Here is a 19,005-nt window from a genome sequence, read left to right on the forward strand (position 1 = left end):
CCAGCGACGACGACGGTTTCAATGATTCCAATGCGCCATGCGTCAACCAAAAGTTCCTCACCAGCAAAGATCTCAGGAAGGGGAGGCCTAGGGGCCAGCCACAATGTCTAACATTGAACCAATCAAGAGCCGTGAACCGGGCTCAGCTCAGCTGGAAATAGGAGAGAACCCGTAACCCGTAGGGCCGTAGGCGGAACCTCTTGAGCTTTCAAGGCCTTTGGGATTTCAGCCGCACCGGGCCTGGTACCCGAGCATAGCAAAGATGCTCTTTTCCTTTCCTTGTTTTCCTGCTCTCTGTTCATACTTCTGCTCCTGTTTGTTTATGCCATTGCCTGTGTAAAGAGCCGATTGCGGACGAAACAAATCATCATCATCATGTTCCTCCTCCTCCTTCTCCTCCTCCTCCTCCTCGCGGGCGACCAACTTTACCCACCCTTCAGCCACCCCTTTCTCCGAGGAGATGAGAGTAAGTGAGCTGTTGAGGGAATGACAAAAAGAGGCAAAAGTTCCCCCGGAGAATGGAGCGGGACCTCGGATAGGGCCTAGAGTCTAGAGCCTAGAGGCTAGAGCTGAATCGAGAAATGATGTCGTTGAATGTCTCAGCATCAGGGACAGAGAGCGGACTGTCAAGGTCCGCACCATCCTTCATATAAGTTAAACCCCCATGCCCAAAATCCCCCATACCATCCCTGCCTGGTGTGAGTTGTCCACTGGGCCGTAGCCACTAATGGGTGGCCACCATTTTTATATTTTTTACATCTTATTTTTGTCCTTTTTGGTTCTTTCAGGCGGCAGCCTTGCGTTTAAGCACGGCAATAGTCAACCACCTCTTCCGAATCGTCACGTCCTCGATGCCGCGGTCCCAAGCCCACTCCCGCTCCTCGCCGTCACAGTCCCGCTCCCAAACCGTCTCGACCTCGAGCCCGGCATCCGCCAGCGCGGATTCCTCAAAGAAGCCGCGCATCTTGGGCCGACCCGTGTGAAACCCGGCCACGACCCAGCAGCGGGCCTCGGAGCCTTCTCGCATGAACCAGGCAATGGACTTTTGCAGGTTGGCGTGCTGCCACGGCATCCAGAGGCAATCTGCCACGAAGAGCCGGTCAAAGGCGTGCTTGTTGGCGAGGGAGAAGGCATCGTCGAGCTCGCCCCACGAATGTCCCTCGACCAGGACCTCGCGGGCCGTGAGGGCGCCCGTCGGGGAGACGGCGGGGACGATGTTGCGCGTGGCGTTGAGGCGGAGGGTCTTCATGACGGCCGGAGCGGGGTAGTCTGTCAGGACGGTGCGTTCCGCGCCGAGGAGGGCGGACATGATGCTCGGTAAGGCGGTGCCGGCGCCCAGCTCGAGGGTGGTCTTGCCGCGAACGTCAAAGTGCGACATGGGCGGGCCGAGGCGGACGGGCACGGCGGTGTCTATGCCCAAGGTGCCGGCCTCGACGAACTCGCCGAGCTGGAGGCTCGAGTTCCAGAGGTAGTGGCTGAAGAGCTTGCGGTCGTCTGCGGCGTCGGGCTCGGCGAGCTCAAAGGTTAGGGGACGGCGGAGGTGCGGGGAGGTGTACTCGATGCCGTTTACGGCGTCGCCGTGTTGGTTTGTGACATCGTCGGGGAAGATTACGCCGAGGGAGGACATGAGGTAGTCTTCAGGGGGACTCGGCGGGCGGGCCGGTCAGGGAGATGCGGGATGTGAGCGCCATTGTTGACGGATTGGACGGAGAAAGAGCGCCGGGGGCCCGGGATGTCGAGGAGGGGGAGGAGGAGGAGGGTGGGCGGTCGAGACGCCGGGGACCGAAGGACGACAAACACCGAAGCGAACGAGAGCGAGTACGACGACGAGGAAGAGTTCGACAAGGAGTTGTCGCGAGTAGAGTGCCGTCGAAGCGCAGTGGCGTTGAGGGTGGTGCGTAATGCAAAAAAAAGACTTGGGCAAATGGGGGAAAATTGTCGTCTTTTTTTTTTCCGCCCTTGCGAAGGGTTGCGAGTGTTTGGTGTGTGCGTGTGCAAGGACAGGAGGAGGTCAAACGGCCATGGCGGGGTAGTCGAATTGCCCCGCCATCCACTACGGATACCTTACAACGTGCCTACGAATACACCTCCCAGTCACCACCGGCCAGCAGCGGCATCGTGCACAGCGCAGCGAGTCCGAATCAGCGAAAGCCCCAATGCAGAGAAAATAACAGAAAAAGAGACCGAGAACGGACACCGCCACGAAACAGGGAACACGTCAAATTCAAAAGATGGGACGAAAGAGATGTGGCGTCTGTCAATGCCGAAAAGATCTCGCGGTGGCACCGACGGGAGGAAGAAGGAGTTCAAGGGGGGCAGCACGCATACACAGTACGCACAGCCAACAGAGCCGCAAGGAACCGCGTTCGCGTCCGCCTCCGCGTCTGCGTCTGATGTCAGTGATGTGGGATGGGAAAAAAAGTGTTGAGCCTCACGATGCGCCACGGCATGAAAGACTGCAAGAGATGGGACGGGGAGGCGTAGAGGACGTGGACGCGCACCCACGGCACAGGGCACCGCTGCCCATTAAGAGTTGACATAACCTTCCTATGAGCCAGTTCTTAGGTGAGTTAGTAAGGTAAGTTGGTAAAGTGTACGCAGTAAATGTTGGTAATAGTTGGATACATCGCAGGGTTGATCGCGAAGGTGGGAGCTTCCCTGGACAGAAACGTCAGGATCACCCAGGTCGTCATGTCAGTACACCTATACTGCGTACCTTACTGTGGTACACTATAGTAAGAGTAGGCGTGCAAAGGTAAGGTACTTTACTTCAAACCTCTTCTCTGGGATGCTCTGCAAGGTACGAACCTGGAGCCCTCGACTCCCTGGGACTGGGCAGAGGAGAACAATACCACGGCGCGGATGCTGCCGCGACATAGCCACACTGTCCACGATATTTTTTATTTTTTCTCCCCTCCAGGTTCCCGCCTGGGCTGTCCGTCGGTCGGTGCGTTGGGGGCCTCTCTCAGGGACCACATTGTCGGAGAAAATCGTCGTCAGCGGGTCCTTCTTGCAGTGGAGGGAACCTAAGCGTAGGGTGGCTGTGCAAACAAATCGCTGCAGAGAGTGCAGAGTGGTCCCCCCCCCCCGTAGCCGAAGCTTAGCACTGCTAGGTACTCCGTACTCGCAGGAACCCGCATCCCGACAACAGTCTGCTCGCGCGCCCCGGCGGTGGACTGGTGGGTGGATGGTGACCTTCCGCTCCACCCCTCTGGGCTCCCTCTCCCTCTCCGTCATCACCACCACCACCATCACCGCCAGGGACGGTACCCAACCTTACTGTGGTACAGTATCCGTAGGTACACCAAAAAAGAAAAAAAAGATAGAGGTAGTGCAGTGCAGTGCAGTGGCTGTGCCGCCCTGTGCCGTCCACTCGCACCCGCATCCGCAAACCAGATCCCCTTTCCCTTTCCCTGCCCCAGATCCAAACCATCCACACTCTTTTCTTCCATTGAGTTTTCCAAAGTTACTGCGTACCTACCGCAGTACTTCGTACTCTCCCCCAATGTGCAAAATACTTGTAATTAGTATACAACCACACAACCACACATACACACACACCGACAATATACTGCGGCCACAACATGTGCATGCCACTTATGCATGGCTATTTTCATCCCCTTGGGTCATCAACCACAGCATAGGTAGGTATGATGCTTACTTACGTACCTTACCCTGACACGAACAAACGTAATCCGTACCTTACATTTTCATCCCATCGTCATCAACCATCCATCCATCCCCCCGATCCCGAATCCCGTCAGCCTGCCCTCCCTCCCCCCTGGCCAGCCACAGGTACGGGTACGGGCTACCTAAACAGGCCGACCATCGGTCATCCTCATCGTCGGCTCCATCCTCATCCTCGCGGCAGAGCGCGGAAGTCGGGACCACCGACCAAGTCGCTAGCCCACCGTTCATCGTTTATTCTTGCTGCCTAAGAGTCCCCGGAGAGGGGTGAGGGGGCCTCTCATGAAAAAAAAGCGGCTAGACTAGCTGAGGTCGCACAACAAAAAAACCAAGGCCCCAATCTAACATCGTGATAGCCTTGACAAGTCTGACACGCCTGATAGGGATTCTAGGCCCCCCTTCCCATCACCATCCCCGATCCGGTAACACCGCTGCTGGCCCTCGGCACGGTTATACCATCCCTCACTCCTCCTTGCTTGACACTATTGCTGCCGATCTCTCGCTGCCAATCACTGACCCTGTCGCGCTGTCAAAACCCGTCAGCCTGTTCCTGTTCCGTCATCCCTTGTTTCCGAACCGCAATCAGATCGGGATTCGTTATCCCATATCGCATCATTGCTATACCCGAGGCATCACGGTTGTAACTCCTGCATCACAAGTGAGAAGAATGAGAGTGAGAGTAGAAGTGAGAGTGACAAGTATCTCTTGTTTTATACCATCAAGCCTTGGGCCGTAATATAGTATAGGGTATCAATCAAATGCTCCTTTTTCTTCAGGTGCAAACAACATGGAACTTGTTCCGTCCAATCATCATGAACCTCATGTCCCTCCCGTCCTCGTAAGCCAGTCGTTGTAGTCCCGTACAAGTCTGCGCCAAACCATGCAACACCAAAATGTAGTGTAGAGATTTTTTTTTTTGCCGCTCTTCAAATCGCTCCCGCCAAAAAAGAAGAAGAAAAGAAAAGATTGAAAAAAAAAGAGATAACTGTAGCATCTCAATGACTTTGTCCTCCGCTGCCTTCCATTACTGAGCCGTCTGGCAGCTCTCAAGCATCGCCTGCATCTCCCGCAGCTGCTCCTCGGTCGGATCGTCAGAGATCCAGGGTCCCTTCTCCTCATCCGTCGCACCAAGGAAGCCCTCGGCACGCTTCAGCGTCTGCACGTCCAGGTCCGTCACGTAGTTGTTGCCGTCCGTAAGCTTGATGCGCACCTCGTGATCTGTCGACAGCATCATGTCGTCCTTGGCCAGTCGCCGAGGTCCATCAAACACTGCCATCACCCGCTTCTTCATCGTCATCTGGCCCTTGTCGAAGCCCCAAGAAGAAGGGTAGTCGCGTCTGTTCTTGCGACCCTTGGCCTTGACAGGCATTGGGCCGCCTCCACGGGAGTGTGTGAGGCCGCGCGACTTTTGAACACCGTTGACCGGGTTGCCCTTCCTCTTGGGCGACGCGCTGACGCGCTGCTTGCTGTCTTCCTCATCATCATCCTCCATCATCTCCTCGTCGTCCTCCTCCTCGTTTGAGGGCATCTGCGTCTGCGTGGGCAAATGGTTCTTCTCCAACGTCTGGTGCACTTCCTTGTCGTTCTCAACCTCGGCCAGGCGCTGAGCATTGATGGCCTCAGAAGGGTCCTCCTGCTGCACAATACGCAGCACACAATCGTCCAAGTGCTCGTAAAAGTCCTGAGCGTTGGAGAAGGTCTGCGAACAAGTGGAACACTTGCCAGTGGCATCGGGAGGATATCCCGCGAGCTTCTTGCCGCTGTTGGCGCTGCTGCTCTTCTTGCGACTGTTGGGCGGTGTCTGCTCGACGCCGTGAACGGCTGTCAAGTGACGCTTGAAGACATCAGCGCGGTTGAACGACTTCTCAGCCGCTGAACCGGAGCCGGGGCAGAAACCGCACACCATGGTTCCCTTGTAGTGCGTCAGGGTGTGGCGGTTCTTGTCGTACTTGCGAGCGAATCCCTTGACGTGGTAGTCGCAAGTCACAATGGGACACTTTTCGGGCCTCTCAGTCTGGTGCGTGAGCATGTGCGCCTTGAGATCCTTAAAGACCTTGCCGCACTCGGGATGGGGGCATCTCTGCTTCTCCTTGCCCTCATCGCCGCTGTAGTTGTTGCCATCAGAGTAAGTTGAGGGGAATGAGTGAAGGCTGGGGCGGCGGGCGTCGCCGGGAGTAGCGTAGGGGCTGAATTGCTGCTGCTGTTGGAAGCCGCTGTGGAGGAAGGGCGATTGACTGCCGGTGCGAACCATGGACATTGACTGTGATGAGGGCGAGAGGGCGGGCGAGGTGGGATACTGGTTGGGGTTCTGGAAGTTGCTCATCATGGGGCGGCTGATGTCGGGGTGGATCAAAGAAGGGTCTGGAGCAGCGGAGAGGTGGTCAGCGGGCGTTTCGCGATAAGGATGAGGCTGCTTGACAGAGGAAAACCAACAAGAAGAACCAAGAGGAGCGATGAAATGGCCGCTGCTCTGAGAAAAGAAAGTAGAGACTCGAGGAGTCTTTGGCGAGTGGCCCCAGACGGGCGCCGGAGGAGAAGAGAAGGAAGTAGAGCTAGGAGAGACAAAGGACAAGCTTGACTTGCGCGATGCGGGCGTGACAGGGGATGAGGAGGACGAGTGAGTGTCCAGCACCGGGCCCGAGTCGCGCACACGCACAGCTGAAGCTATAGCTGTACTGGAAGAATGAGAGCCAATTGACTCGAGTGAAGCAGAAGGAAAAGAAGAAAGTGCGCGAGATGAGGGCGCAAGAGTGGTTCTAGAAGCGTTTGGCAACTCACCCACGAAACCCGGGGGCTTGGTGTTTGCAAATTCGAAAGCTGCAAAGTCTTCCATACCTGGGCCGGCGTAGGTCGAGTACTCTGTACCGGCGGTGTTGTAGTAGTCGTGGGGCACGATGCCCGGGGTCACAGCGATGCCGGGGTGCGCCCAGTCGAGGATTGGCGCCGGCTGGTCGTTGTGGGATTGGGGCGAGCCTACGTTGGAAGAGGCCGCCGATGGTGCTGATGCGGTAGAAAGGTTGGAAGAAGGCAGTTGGAATTCGGCGTCCTCGTAGAGACCAGGTGATGTGCGTCCTTGGTACATAAAGTTGTTATCGTAGAGGGCGGGCTGGTGATCCATTGCCATGGAGGTTGGGAACATGTAAGAGGCGTCGGCAGGGATGCTCATCTCCATGGGTGCTGTGCTGAAGACTCCCTGTGGTGGCTCAGGGTAAAGAATGTAGTCGTCGTGGTGCTGGGGGCTCAAGTGCCTAGGGAGCATAGTATATGACTGATCTATCGAAGCCATTTTGTAGGTAGATGTATGTGTGTGTGTGGGTGTATATGAGGATGTGGTGAAGAGAGAAGTGAAGGGTGATGATCTGTGGAAGGCCTCTCGGTCAAATCCGAGTTGTAGTGAAGTTCCAGAGTTGATGTTATATGGTTGGTTGGTTGGCTGTTTTGCTATTGCTGTCGCGCAGTCCGAAGCAAAGCCACACTGCTCGTTCAGTTGCCTTTTATTATGCCGTCACTGCTATTCTTCCCACTGCTGTCAGTCGTCTGTACTATTTGACCTGCTAAAAGCTGCTGCGCTGTGCTGCGCCTGCTTGGATGTGGGGCTGGTGAGCGCACCTGCAGCGATGTTCATGCCCGCGGCGTTTCCGCGTTGTGAGGTACCGGGCCGTTGGATGATTGGCGAATGCTTTCTCTCTCTCTTTCTACGAGCTTTACTTTGAGTGCGGTAGTATGCTCCGAGGATATGGTTCCTGAGTATTTGCCGCGTCAAGTAACCAAGTGTAGGAACAAGAGAGTTGTTGCTGGTGAGAGTGAAGCAAGAAGACGCTTTGGGTGGAGGATGTCTTTCTCGAAACGTGAGACAGACTACGAGGTGATGGACCGCCGTCTTGGTGTCGTGGATATCCAGAGATCTGGGTCTGATAGATGGATGTAGAGACTGATGGGGGCGAGAAACAAATCACCAAGAGCCTTGGGGGCTTCACGACTGATATAGACCGGCTGCGAGCTACGCTCTTGGGGAGAGAGAGAGCGAGAGAGAGAGACAGACAGACAGACGCAGAGACAAGACCACCACATCTTGCAGACCGGGGGGCACATGGGTTCGACGGCCGTGGCTTGCTTGCTGTTGGCACTTGGGGGCCCGGTGGACGACGCGGATCAGTCTCCTCCAGATGGTGAACCCCCAAAAAAGGACAGGGGACCAACGCCCAGGGGGCGGAGGGGTGTTTTTGCTGCAATGTCGACACTCGTAGGGCAGAGCAACAAGCAAAAGCGACGAGAGCGAGCAAGCGGCAGCGGCAGCAGCAACGCCAGAGCGAGAGGCGGTACCGTACCGTACGCCGACCTTGCGGCAGGGGTCAGGGGTGCGTTGAGCGGAAAGGGGCGTGGTGGGGAGGAGGGTGGTTGCTGGACCTCGACGTGGGTGTGTGGGCGTGAGCCTTGTCCATGGGGGGCGTGTGCGTGGTGGGCGTGGATAGACTGGACGAGAGGCGGCTTCTTCGTCCCTCGTTCTTGTTGCTCCTCCTCCTCTTCGCCTGTCTGCACCATCTCTTCTTGTCCCCTCTGCTCCCGTGGATACCTCATTTAGCGCAAGATACTGTACGCACCCAAACGAACTAGCCTTGCTTGACTTGGCTGAGGGCTCGGCCTGAGGACGCCGGGTAGTAGAGCCACGAAACAGCGTCCATTCCAGGCTCGGGTTTTCGACCTTCGACTGGGACACTTTCAAGAGACTCAGAGAGAGGGGGGCGTGTCCTTCTTCGTTGTCTCTGCCCACCGATGCGGGATGCCAAGATCTGTCTCTGAACTGGTCTCTCATTTCTATCCGTCGTGCTCTCTGAGCCGTCTGCCGCGGTGGTGTGCCACAGAGACAGACATTCATTAGCTTTCGAGCGAAAAGGAACCATCCGTCGTCGTTGACAACTTCTGTACGCCGTATGCGTTGATGGAGACCGGTCTTTGGGAACGAGATGGTGACGGCTAGCCATAGTGCGCAGTAGCAATGGGTACTTGATAGATCTGGTACTCAGTACTTCGCTGGCTGAGCTGGTGGCCTCCGACAACCAGGCCTCACACCCACTGCCGCGCAACAGAATGGCAGCCAGCACCCCCTTGGGCCAGTGCTGACTAGGGCCGCCAGACCCTCAGCAGCTTGGGCCTGGTACATCCCTGGAAAACAGAAGTATCGGTAGACAATACTTCTTGCATGTACAGTTGGCCAACGGAGCAGACTGAAGTTGGGTGCAGACCCTGGTATCTGGCTAATCCCCCCTTGAGCGGTCCAGTGCTCTCGGGTCCTGTCCCAGTAGACGCGAGGGGCCTGGCAGGGGCCCCAAATGAGACAGGTAGTGAAGGTGCAGATGCTGTACGAAGCATTCCCAGATAGTAACTTGTCAGGCCCATGGGCCCAGTTGAGAGTCTCCGTCTGCAACTGTAAGTATCTCGCTTCGTAGTCCGGTAGTCTGTTGGAAGCGTACGAAAAAGCAGAACCGTTCCCCCGCCAGTCAAGTGCGGTGCTGGAGGGGCGTCGCTTTCCGCCGCCGCGGGATGCCGTCGGTATGATTTGGATCTATTGACCCGTGTGCTGTGGGAGGTGTTGACGTCGCCGCAACCGGGTTGCAAAGCACTGCACCAAGTACTCCGTAGGGCTCAACCATCCGTTCCCGCTCTGCTGCCGGCCATGCGTCCAGCGTCCCTTGGTTCGTCCTCCATACACAAGGAGATATATTGGATCGCCAGTGTATATGCAGCTCATGTTGCGAGCCTGGACTGCACAATGACAAAAGCATTCGTACGTCTCTCGGTCCATGCAGCGCTTTCTTCTTCCTGTACCACTCGCCCATCAACTCTCACATCGAAAAAAAAACCGTCGCAACTTTCGACCGTACTGTAAATTCAAGGACTTGTAAACAGCAAGCGGTATATGCAAGGTCCTGCATATGCTGACGGACGTAAAGCAACCTGAGGGTTCGAAGAAAAGAAAGTTGACTTGAAAATAGTATGCATGAAGCACGTCCAACAGCCACAGCCCCCCTTTCGCCAACCTCAGAGCCAAATGTGGATAGCAATAGCCAAAGTCGTATCTTGAAGCGACAACAACTCGCCAGTGTACGTCAGATGCGTCAGTGACAGCTTGGGCGCTCCGCATGTTGGCCTCAAAATGGCATAACTTGACTCCAAAACGGGGGTTATCGTGGGTGAGGGGGGAGCGGGTTATTGTGGAGGCACTGGCGGGAGGTGCTTCTGCGGTGTACTTTCTCCCACACTCTACGAGTCTGTCTGAATTCGTGCTCTATGTCTGTAGGTCGCGCCGGTACGCATATGGTGTTGCGTTGCTTACTCTAGGTCAGGTGTCGAGGTGGTTGAGGGGCGGGATATTTTTACTCACTGCACACTGCGGGTACTCGTGCTGTGCTGAACAAGCCTCCTTCATCCCAGGCCCAGGGATCTCTCCCATTGCGATTTTGTACATGAGTGTGGGAGTTGCTCCAATGAACGGCGTCGCGCCTCTCTCTCCACGCTTGCAGCCCGTGGCAGCACTTTGGTGTGCAAGCCGGGCCCGCCTTCGACTTGTTGGTGTGCACAGCCCGGCCTTATCCGTCCCTCTAAGTTACTAGTCAAAAGCCTTTAGAGGTTGTACATGACATTGGATGTCCTGCAGTCACCCCATATCGCGCTGTTCCAGGCGGTGCCTAGAGTGTGGGTAGCACTGTTGACTGGATATAGCGACCTCGAACCATACGACGGCGCCCGTGCCTCCTCAAAGGTAATGGGATCATGTACGGCCAGGAGAGAGAATCTGTACCGATCCATGTCTTTGTGACGGCCACTAATGTTGCTGTTCCTCCCGCCCTGCCTTAGGATGGCGATGCGTGTCAGCATCTTGTTCGCGGCATCGTGTCCCAAAACGGGATCCGGGCAGCTCAATCTTGTCAAGCCTCCAAGTTCCAGTGTGCGGTACAGTTTGCATCGTACATGTTCGACTGGCAGAGACAATAAGGTGGGCTGGTGGTTCAAGGTCTTCCTTGGGAACAGCCGTCCGGCCACCGGCCACGACACGCGGCAAAAACATCGAGTTTCGAAGAATCAAGACGGCCCAAATAGAGTTCCACGACCCAAGCGGCGTGACTGAGTCTCTTGTCTGTGATGCCATGCCAATCCGGGCTGGCGGGTTTTTTGGCTGGTCCAAGGGTTCAGACGTTGGAAGGGTTCCAGAGCCGTTCGGTCATAGTCATCGCACGCTAGACGCACCACGTCGCGGCACCGCTCTCTAGAGGCGTATTCCATCCAGTCGTTGGCCAGAATTCGAAATGGTCCAGCCCGAGACTTGATCTTGGTGCAACCGGCCCCTTGGGAAATGTATGTGCGGCAGGTGGAGACCAAAGTTCTGGTGGTTAGATGCTTCTTTTCGTCCTCAGTCCTCATGCTACCAAGCACCGGCCACAATGAGACAAAAGACTAGTGCCGACCTCTGGAAGATTCACGTTGTTGTCCTTCAACGCCTCGTCTCCATTGTGGCAGGCAAGCCAGTGCTCCTAGATAGCCTTTCTGGGTTTGTTGCTTTGGCGTTGCCTCGCGACGACTTGCCACGGCGGTCTCAAGCCTCTGCACAGCGTATGACACGTCGAACTCCTGGATAACTATGTGCGTCGCATCGGGTTGGTGAATTTGAGACGTGAAGCCGGACCATTGGAACATCATCGTCTGCTGGCGTACCAAACAATGCCTTATTGCTAGCGCGCAGGACTGTGATGGAAATTGAAGTAATTCACTAGTCTGCGTGGGATTACGGCCGTTGCCGCACGGGCTGAGCAAGGCCAATCTCACGCTCTCCTACTCTTGTAGAGGTCGCCAAGTCTCGACGATGTTGCTTCTTGAGTTGTCGCTAATGCCCTAGAGAGTGACATTGACCAAAGCATAGTTCGCAATATCAGTCGCATTCAGACGTACACGCATAGGGTGGTTTCGCTTGGCGAGATCGATGCGCTACTGACCAAACCATTCCGCATCATGGGTCACCAGCCGGGGCAGCTCACACGAGGCACCCATGGAAGCCATGGGGAACTCGAGTTGTCTCCGCACCGCGAAAAAAATCGTAGAGAGCCAACGTGGGATAACATTGTCCATCGAGACATGTCGCCCGATCAGGTGTAGCGGTGGCTCATCTGGCCGAGACCCTGGTCGAGAGCCTCTGATTGGTGCTTTTACGGCTCCCACTATCCTTGCCGTGGAGATAGTCAAAATCTTTAAAAAGAAATCCAGGAGGCGGTGCAACCTTGTCGTCGTTCACCAGCCCCGATGAACCCCAACCTTGCCAAGGGCTGCCACCCAGATGCCACGACGGGTGAGGGCAGTGTTCAGTGACTTGAGCATCCACCAATGTTTCATGCTCGTGGCACGTAGTGGTACCTTGCACTCGCCGGCTTGACTCCATCCCGCTTTCCTGGGAACATGGATGCGCCTTACCGACCCGGGCTTCTTCTCCCTCAGAAACCCTGCAGTCATCAAACGTGGAAGCATGTCGATAATTGGCATCTAGTATTGCCTGGTCCGCGGGACAGAGGATGATGCATGTACGAATATCTGTAGGTAGCATTCTTTGCACGGCGTATTCCTACCGTCATCTCGTGTTTATAGCAACGTCATGTGTGGTCCTTGCGACCCGTACAACGCTATCGGTTGATCAATGTATCCACGGGATATTGACCTTGACGGCCGGCTCTCTTGGTCACCGAGGATGCGTAGGTTCGTTCCGAGTAACGCAAGTAGGGATGCCGCGTCGACTTGAAGGTGGTGCTCGCCGAGACCCAAAGATTCTCGCCGGAGCTTATGGTATTCGCCTGGTGTCTCTGATTCCGAAAGGCGTTTGGTCAGAAGGACTGTATGCCGGCCGGGACTTGCAATGCTCTAGAAACCAGCCAAACGGAATCCGCCATGCTCTTCTTCTCCTTGGCACACCTGTGCTGATGCGGGTTGCAAGCGTCATCTCGTCTTTGGACCCGCGTGCCATTGCTTCAAACGAAGCAGTCCGTGAGTGAGACTCGACCAAGGTGGATGATAGCACGGGGTAGAGAAGCCCACAAGCCCCTTGTTCTACGAGCACAACATTGCATGCTTTCGTTTGGTGGCTTGCTGAAGCTCAAGGGTCTTCGTGTGGAGCCAGGGGACGGGAGCGATCCCGCCATTTTGAGGTATAACCAGCCAGCCGGCGTTGGGTAAAGAGACATGCAGCACGCAAGCCGCTCCTGTGCCGCCCAGTCCTTTCCTGTAACCCGCGCGTCGGGTTCTTTCGACGCCGCCATGCGTCCAGTCAAGGAAAGCGAGTCTGCGCCCAGAGAAGTCGACGACGGTCAGCCTTATCGAATCAATGGCATGCCCAGAACACATGGACTGAGGCTTCGTCGGATGCCCTGATGATCTCCACGACTCGCAAAGTCTCATTTCACGCTCCTCCTGCCCGTAGTCAGGGTGTTTTTATGCATTCATCGTGAAAAGTTTGTCACAAAATCCTTCCGTACACACTTAAATTTGCAGTCGAACGCAGGGAGATGGCATGTTAGAGGGTGACGGGGTCGGGAACCAACTTGGCTCTTTCATTGGTTCAACCGACTGGACGAATCCCCTCGCCGGACACTTTAGCGTCCGTTGCACTGGCTCAATGTTGGATGATTGCGGCCTCCCATGCCGCCGCGGCTCGGCCATATCATTGGCTGCGTCTAAGGTAGAATTCGACTCTGTAGTGAATAGGGGTCGCTTGCTCTGTTGGTCATTAATGATCTGGAGTACGTGCGAAGACAACGAGGACCGTCCCTTGGATCGTGCTGACCGAATAAGCCAGGACCAAGGGGTGAGAAAAGAGCGAATGGGGGGCCCAGGCATGGGCTCCCGGTGGATGGGCAGAAGTGAAGCATGGGTCGGGATAGTGACGATTGCGGCAACCAGAGAGAGAGAGAGAGAGAGTGGGTGAGATTTGTGCATGTTGGCGTGCGGAATCGTGGCTTCGTCTGCAATGGCATTGGCCAGATCCGACTGTGCCGCCTGGTCGGTGCATAACTATGGCTATGCGGGGGGGTCGTATTCTATCGAAAATCAAGTTCATAAGTGATCTCATGACTGACTGACAACGTGCAAGGCAAGGCAAGACGGCAAGCCTGGCGAGGGTGCAAGAAATGCTGCAGGGTGGAATGGGCCGAGGAGATGAGACGATCATGGTGACTTTGACCAGACGTACAACGCAATGGCAGCCGCTGTGATATGGGACTTTGGAGCAAAGCGACTGTCGGTGGGATTGATAATACGACTTTGGCAATGGCCAGCGATAGACTCTATAGTCTAGACCAGTCCGTAAGGTGAGCGATCCCACACAGGACGACGACCATGATCCACTGACCCAAGAAATTGGGCTGCGTCCCATGCGAAGTCTGGTACGCGCAGATGGCGATTCAGGCGAGCCGGGACAATGCTTGTCTGGGACAAGGTACATGGTGCCGAAAATCGATCATGTTGGCGGTGGGCTCGAGGCCATTGACGAACAGTGGATTGTAAAATTAAGTTTCATTCTTCTTCTGGCAAAGGTAGACGAGGGCGAGCCGCGACGGGGCAGAGTACATTGGAGATTGGCGTCAAGGGCGGCATGGCATCGCATCTTTTGTCGTATGTTTCTGGCCGGCCCCAGAATGTTGCATCGGCAGTCGGATTTGGATCATGGATGATGGATCATGGCCATGGAGATGACCTCGCAGTGCCTTGCCCATGTCGGTGTTGAAGCCCAACGATGGATGCTTTCGTGTCTCCGAACCGCCGGGTCCCTTACCGTGGGCGCCAGCGCCAGCGCGACTCCTGGGATGCTTCGTTTTTCTGACTCTGTCGTGGTGGCCCCCTCAGTAGCAGGCTACAATGTAGTATTGATGAACGCGCATGTGTGGCTGATGACACTAGGGAATCTGGGAGACTGGCAAACCGCAAGACTGGGTATCGGGATCAACTTGGGAGGTGGGAGCATCCATAGGGCTGAGTCTGCCAGCCACCGCCGGGCTGGCAAACTCGCAAGTGCAGCAGGCAGTCGCAGTCGTAGTTGCAGTTGCAGTTGCAGTTACGGTCGGGTTGCAGTTACGGTCGGGTTGCAGTTGCAGGGAGGGTGAGATCAGGGGAAGGCGCCGTCGGCGTCGTTCCCAAGGTACGGTACTCCCTCCACAGCCACTGCCTTCCGTTGGGCAATTGCTGAGGTAAGGTAATGGAAGAAACTAGGTACCTTAAGGAACGTACCTTACCTTCCATTCGTGAACATTGCGGGAAGGTACCGGCATCTGGCGCATGTCTTTCTTTCCTCGCCTCAGATATTGTCATACCTTAAGGTCTTGAAAGCATACGAATATCCAGACATGGACTCATGTTCTCAACCACTCAATGCAGAGGGGAGGAGTATCCGTAATTAGCTCCTGCTCTCGTTGTGATTGGCTTTTCCACGAAAACGCGTTTCCTGCCGGGGCACCGGGGGTGTTGGTGGACTATATCTGGACTGCGAAGTCTGTGGTAGAGACAAGTGTCGCGAGCGTCAGATGTGGACACGGGGCGATCCTGCATCATCTTCCATGTTGTCGTAGTTTGTTTGCTCGAATCACTGGCTGGCTGGCCAAGATGCGGAGGTGAGGCACAAACGGAAGCACAGGGTACCTTAGGGCCACAGGATGCAGATGCTCGAGACACCGACACCCATCATCCGAATGCTTGGGACGAGACGGACGGGACGACAGGCAGGCAGGTGCAGGGACGAACAGCGCAAGGGTCGTCAGTACCAAGGTGGAGACCTCAAAAGGGAGGGGTACTTTGCACGGACCAGTCCACTTCCTAATTTGGCAAGCTGTGCGATAGCCTCACCCTCGACTTTCCTCCACTGGCTGGCAGGCCACAGCCATACGGCAGGTACGGGCAACTTCACTTTTGTATCCGTAAAGATTGGAGATCTGACTGGTAATGTCCATAATGCTACCTTACTCCGTCCGTACGGGCTTCACTTTTCCATGCAACAAAGTACTCCGTACTCTACCATGGATGCAGCAGTTGGAAATTGCCTGAACACCCATGGCCCATGGCCCATGGGAGTCGAGACCACACATGACGGGAATGCGGGTTCAGGTTGATGCTCAAACGTCAAGACGGCTTGAGCCCCAACCATTCGATTATCAGACCAAGCCCGTTCCCCCGCCCAAGGTAGGGTACCTAGTTTTTGTCTTATGCCAAAGGACAGAAGACCCCTATCGTCGGTCAAGCGTAGGAATTTACGCACAGTCGAGATACCGAGTCCACGCAGACGGAAGAAGTGCTCCATGGCTTTCCTCCAAGGCTTCAAGACCTTCTCCGAAGCATCGTCATTGTTACCAGCATTCTTCAATGGTTCTGGGTTACACCTCGCATTCTGCGGGGCGGCACCACGGTGGATTTCCTGTCGTGATTTCCATTGCAGCGTCACTCACCTGGCGGTGACGGCGGAACGCGGGAAGAGAACAGCGTTTTTTGATTGGACCTTGAAACGGACATCTCTCATTGGTCAGTGGAGCGACGATCGATGATTAAGGTTCCTTGGGATCGGCGTCGCCGAACAAAATAGCAGTAGGTGGGGATGAGGCCTCGAAGACCTATCAGAGACCTCTCAGAGACCTCACACAGGGAAACATCTCGGATACGTACTTTTCGTATCCACTAAGAGCCAAGATGAGCAAATCAGAAGGCGTCAGTGCATTTCCGTTTCCTCAATACCGCGGAATGAGAGACCCCATCCACTGTCATTCCGTGTCCTACGGAGTCACATTCCTCGTCCTCAAGCCTCTACCTCAAGGCCTGTCCACTGCTCAGTCAATCATCAGTCACCATACGGAGTATGGAAACAGTAGGTACCTCGTCCAACAATGCTCTCCTAGGGTTACAGGGTGGGACTCCACGATCCACGATACCACCGACAACCGTTGAGGCTTGTGTGGTTCTCGAATGTCGACGACGTTGGCTAGGCTGACGACTGCCTCATCGGATGGCTGAGACTTGGGCCCGCAGAGATTCGGTCGTTGGTTGCCATTTCATAATAACCATGCCAACGTTTCAAATGCCCATCTTTCACTTGCTAAACCCGACCTTTTCTAGGAACTGAGGCGTTCCTATTGAGTCGTTGTCGTGTCGAGTCGTTGCATCCAAGTCAGAAGCTCTAACATCGTCCACGGCCCGGGGCAGCACTGCATACCTGGCCGCCGCCGGCCAATGGCTCGCGTCCGATGGCATGTCGACTCGGATTGGCGGGTTCGCATTCTTCGAGCAGAAGCATTGGCAGGCAAAGAAAGGTTGGGTGTCTCGTTTGCCGACAAAATCAATAAAACTAACTCCGTACTCCGTACTCCATGCTCCGTACTGTTACCTACCGCAGGGTTAAACGCATCCCTCAGGCCTGTCTATCCGTATACAAACTATCAACTGCCGTCGCGGCACCCCATGACTGAAGACAAGACGATTGCAGGTATGTCTCGATTCTCGACTCCTCGTTGACTCCCAAGTCTCTTGTCGCCGTCATGATCCACACGGGTCATGCGGATGTCATAAACGCGGGCGGGGTCACGAGCTGCCAGGGCCCAGAGCCGGCCTTGATGTCTCTCAAGGCAGCAGCATTTCGACCGTGGTTGCTTTTCTGTGTCGAATAGACGAGATGCAGGCTTTGTACATAAAAAAGACGCTAGCCAGGGGCCCAAGTTGCCTGCCCTGGGGATCATTTTCACCATATTTTCTTTCCCACACATGCTGCACGCACCCAGACGTGCCAGACAAGAGGGGGGGGGAAGATGAACACCAGGGTTTTGGGCAGCAAATCGAGCGTGTATTTGCAGGACCCGTTTCTCTGGATTCCGCAGATCTCATATTGCAGGGCTCTGCCTTACCGAATCGATGCTGAGGACGCTTGCGACGAAAACAGTAATGGTAAACGAGAATGACAAGGGAGCCCAGGCCCGAAACGGCATGGGGCGGGCTGTCTTGGAGCGTCGGGGAAGTGTGGGAAGGGAAGCGGGCACGGCGGGGCGGGAGGATGCTAGCGATTTGAAGACTCGAGCCAAGCACCGACCCGTGGGCCTTGTCTTCTGCCCCCAAGGGCTCAAGACTGTTACACAGACCATCACCATGCCTGGGCAGGTTGCGACGTCGGCCAAGTCTAGTCTGGGCCTCTACTGGGCTAGGGCGACGACGGCGCGATACTGCGTTGATGGTCTTGGATGGTGCTAGTGTATGGCAAGATTAACGGTTTTGTCCGTGCCGCCATGGCTTGTAGCGGACTGGTGGCATATGCCCCCAGGCTTGCGGCTTGCCAGGTCTGCCAATGTAGACGGGCACCGGGCTGGCATAGCGTGTAGCGTGATGGACCAGACTCCTGGGACGACGGTTCGACTCTGGGCTGTGAGAGTCGGTTGTTGACAGTCTACAGACAACAGTACCTACTTGCAGAGTCGTGTCCTGTAGGCATTCCTTTGAAGCACGATGAGCTCGCCACCACCAATTCGCTGGGTGTTGGCCGTGTTTCTTCCATTTGGGGGCCAGGACCAGACCACGGACGGAGGCTTTCGCCTCAAAGCTTCGCCAGAGGGCCCAGGGCCATGGATCTGAGAGGAAAGCTAGGAGACCCTGTGATGAATGTGTGTGGCTACTCGAAGAGGAACTGCCAGGACACCAAGCCGTTCTCAGACCGATCGTGTCCTTGACGTTTCATGGCCTTTGCAGCGAGAAATGGGGAGGAGCAATTGGCAGTCTTTGGTGAAAGAGGCATGGCATATCTGCCCATATCCTCGCCCATGAAAAGTTAACACTCCAGTGTCCACTTGTTCAGTGTTACTAACAAGAGCAAGAGGAGCAAAGACACAGAAATGAAAGGAGTGGGGCTTGTGAGAGTGCAAGTTGTGGACCACCTACCTTACCTATGGTCGGGGCGGGGGAGAAGGGGGGTGGAAAGATGTAGAAGCAGTGCAGGACACGTGAGAGACAGAGGTACGTACCTTACGCCGTACTGGTCAGTGGGCAAGGGGAGACGGAACAAGACTTTGATGACTCGGTACGTATTGACTTGATCGAGGCAGCGAGAAAGAATGAAAGAAACGTCTCCACCACGCGTCAAATCAAGGTTTCTATCTTTAACCCCAAACGAGATAAACTCCGAACACACGCAGCACAAGCGTCTCCCCTACCGTCTACAGATGCCTTACACAGTACACTACACAGAAAAAGAGCGGGGACCGCAAGGCACACATTCCCCCGCTGCTTCATGCTCTCCCAGAGAAAGCCTCGCCTACTGCACCACAT

General features: G+C 55.5%; 2 protein-coding genes across 2 annotated transcripts; both read right to left on the reverse strand.

Annotated features, from left to right (window-relative positions):
- Positions 1 to 784: 784 nt before the first annotated feature.
- On the reverse strand, positions 785 to 1,627 carry N0V96_010169 (uncharacterized protein; the record flags this gene model as incomplete). Its single annotated transcript, XM_053196687.2, has 1 exon — positions 785 to 1,627. The coding sequence occupies one exon, from the start codon at positions 1,625 to 1,627 to the stop codon at positions 785 to 787; it is 843 nt and encodes a 280-aa protein (XP_053045842.2).
- A 3,084-nt stretch (positions 1,628 to 4,711) lies between these two features.
- N0V96_010170 (uncharacterized protein) lies at positions 4,712 to 6,973 on the reverse strand (the record flags this gene model as incomplete). The annotated part of the gene is made up of 2 exons (XM_065758862.1): positions 4,712 to 6,048; positions 6,466 to 6,973. The coding sequence occupies 2 exons, from the start codon at positions 6,971 to 6,973 to the stop codon at positions 4,712 to 4,714; spliced, it is 1,845 nt and encodes a 614-aa protein (XP_065612629.1).
- Positions 6,974 to 19,005: the final 12,032 nt, after the last annotated feature.

This window comes from Colletotrichum fioriniae (genome assembly GCF_027942845.1).
Source record: "Colletotrichum fioriniae strain IMI 355084 chromosome Unknown scaffold_13, whole genome shotgun sequence".
Classification (NCBI taxonomy): domain Eukaryota; kingdom Fungi; phylum Ascomycota; class Sordariomycetes; order Glomerellales; family Glomerellaceae; genus Colletotrichum; species Colletotrichum fioriniae.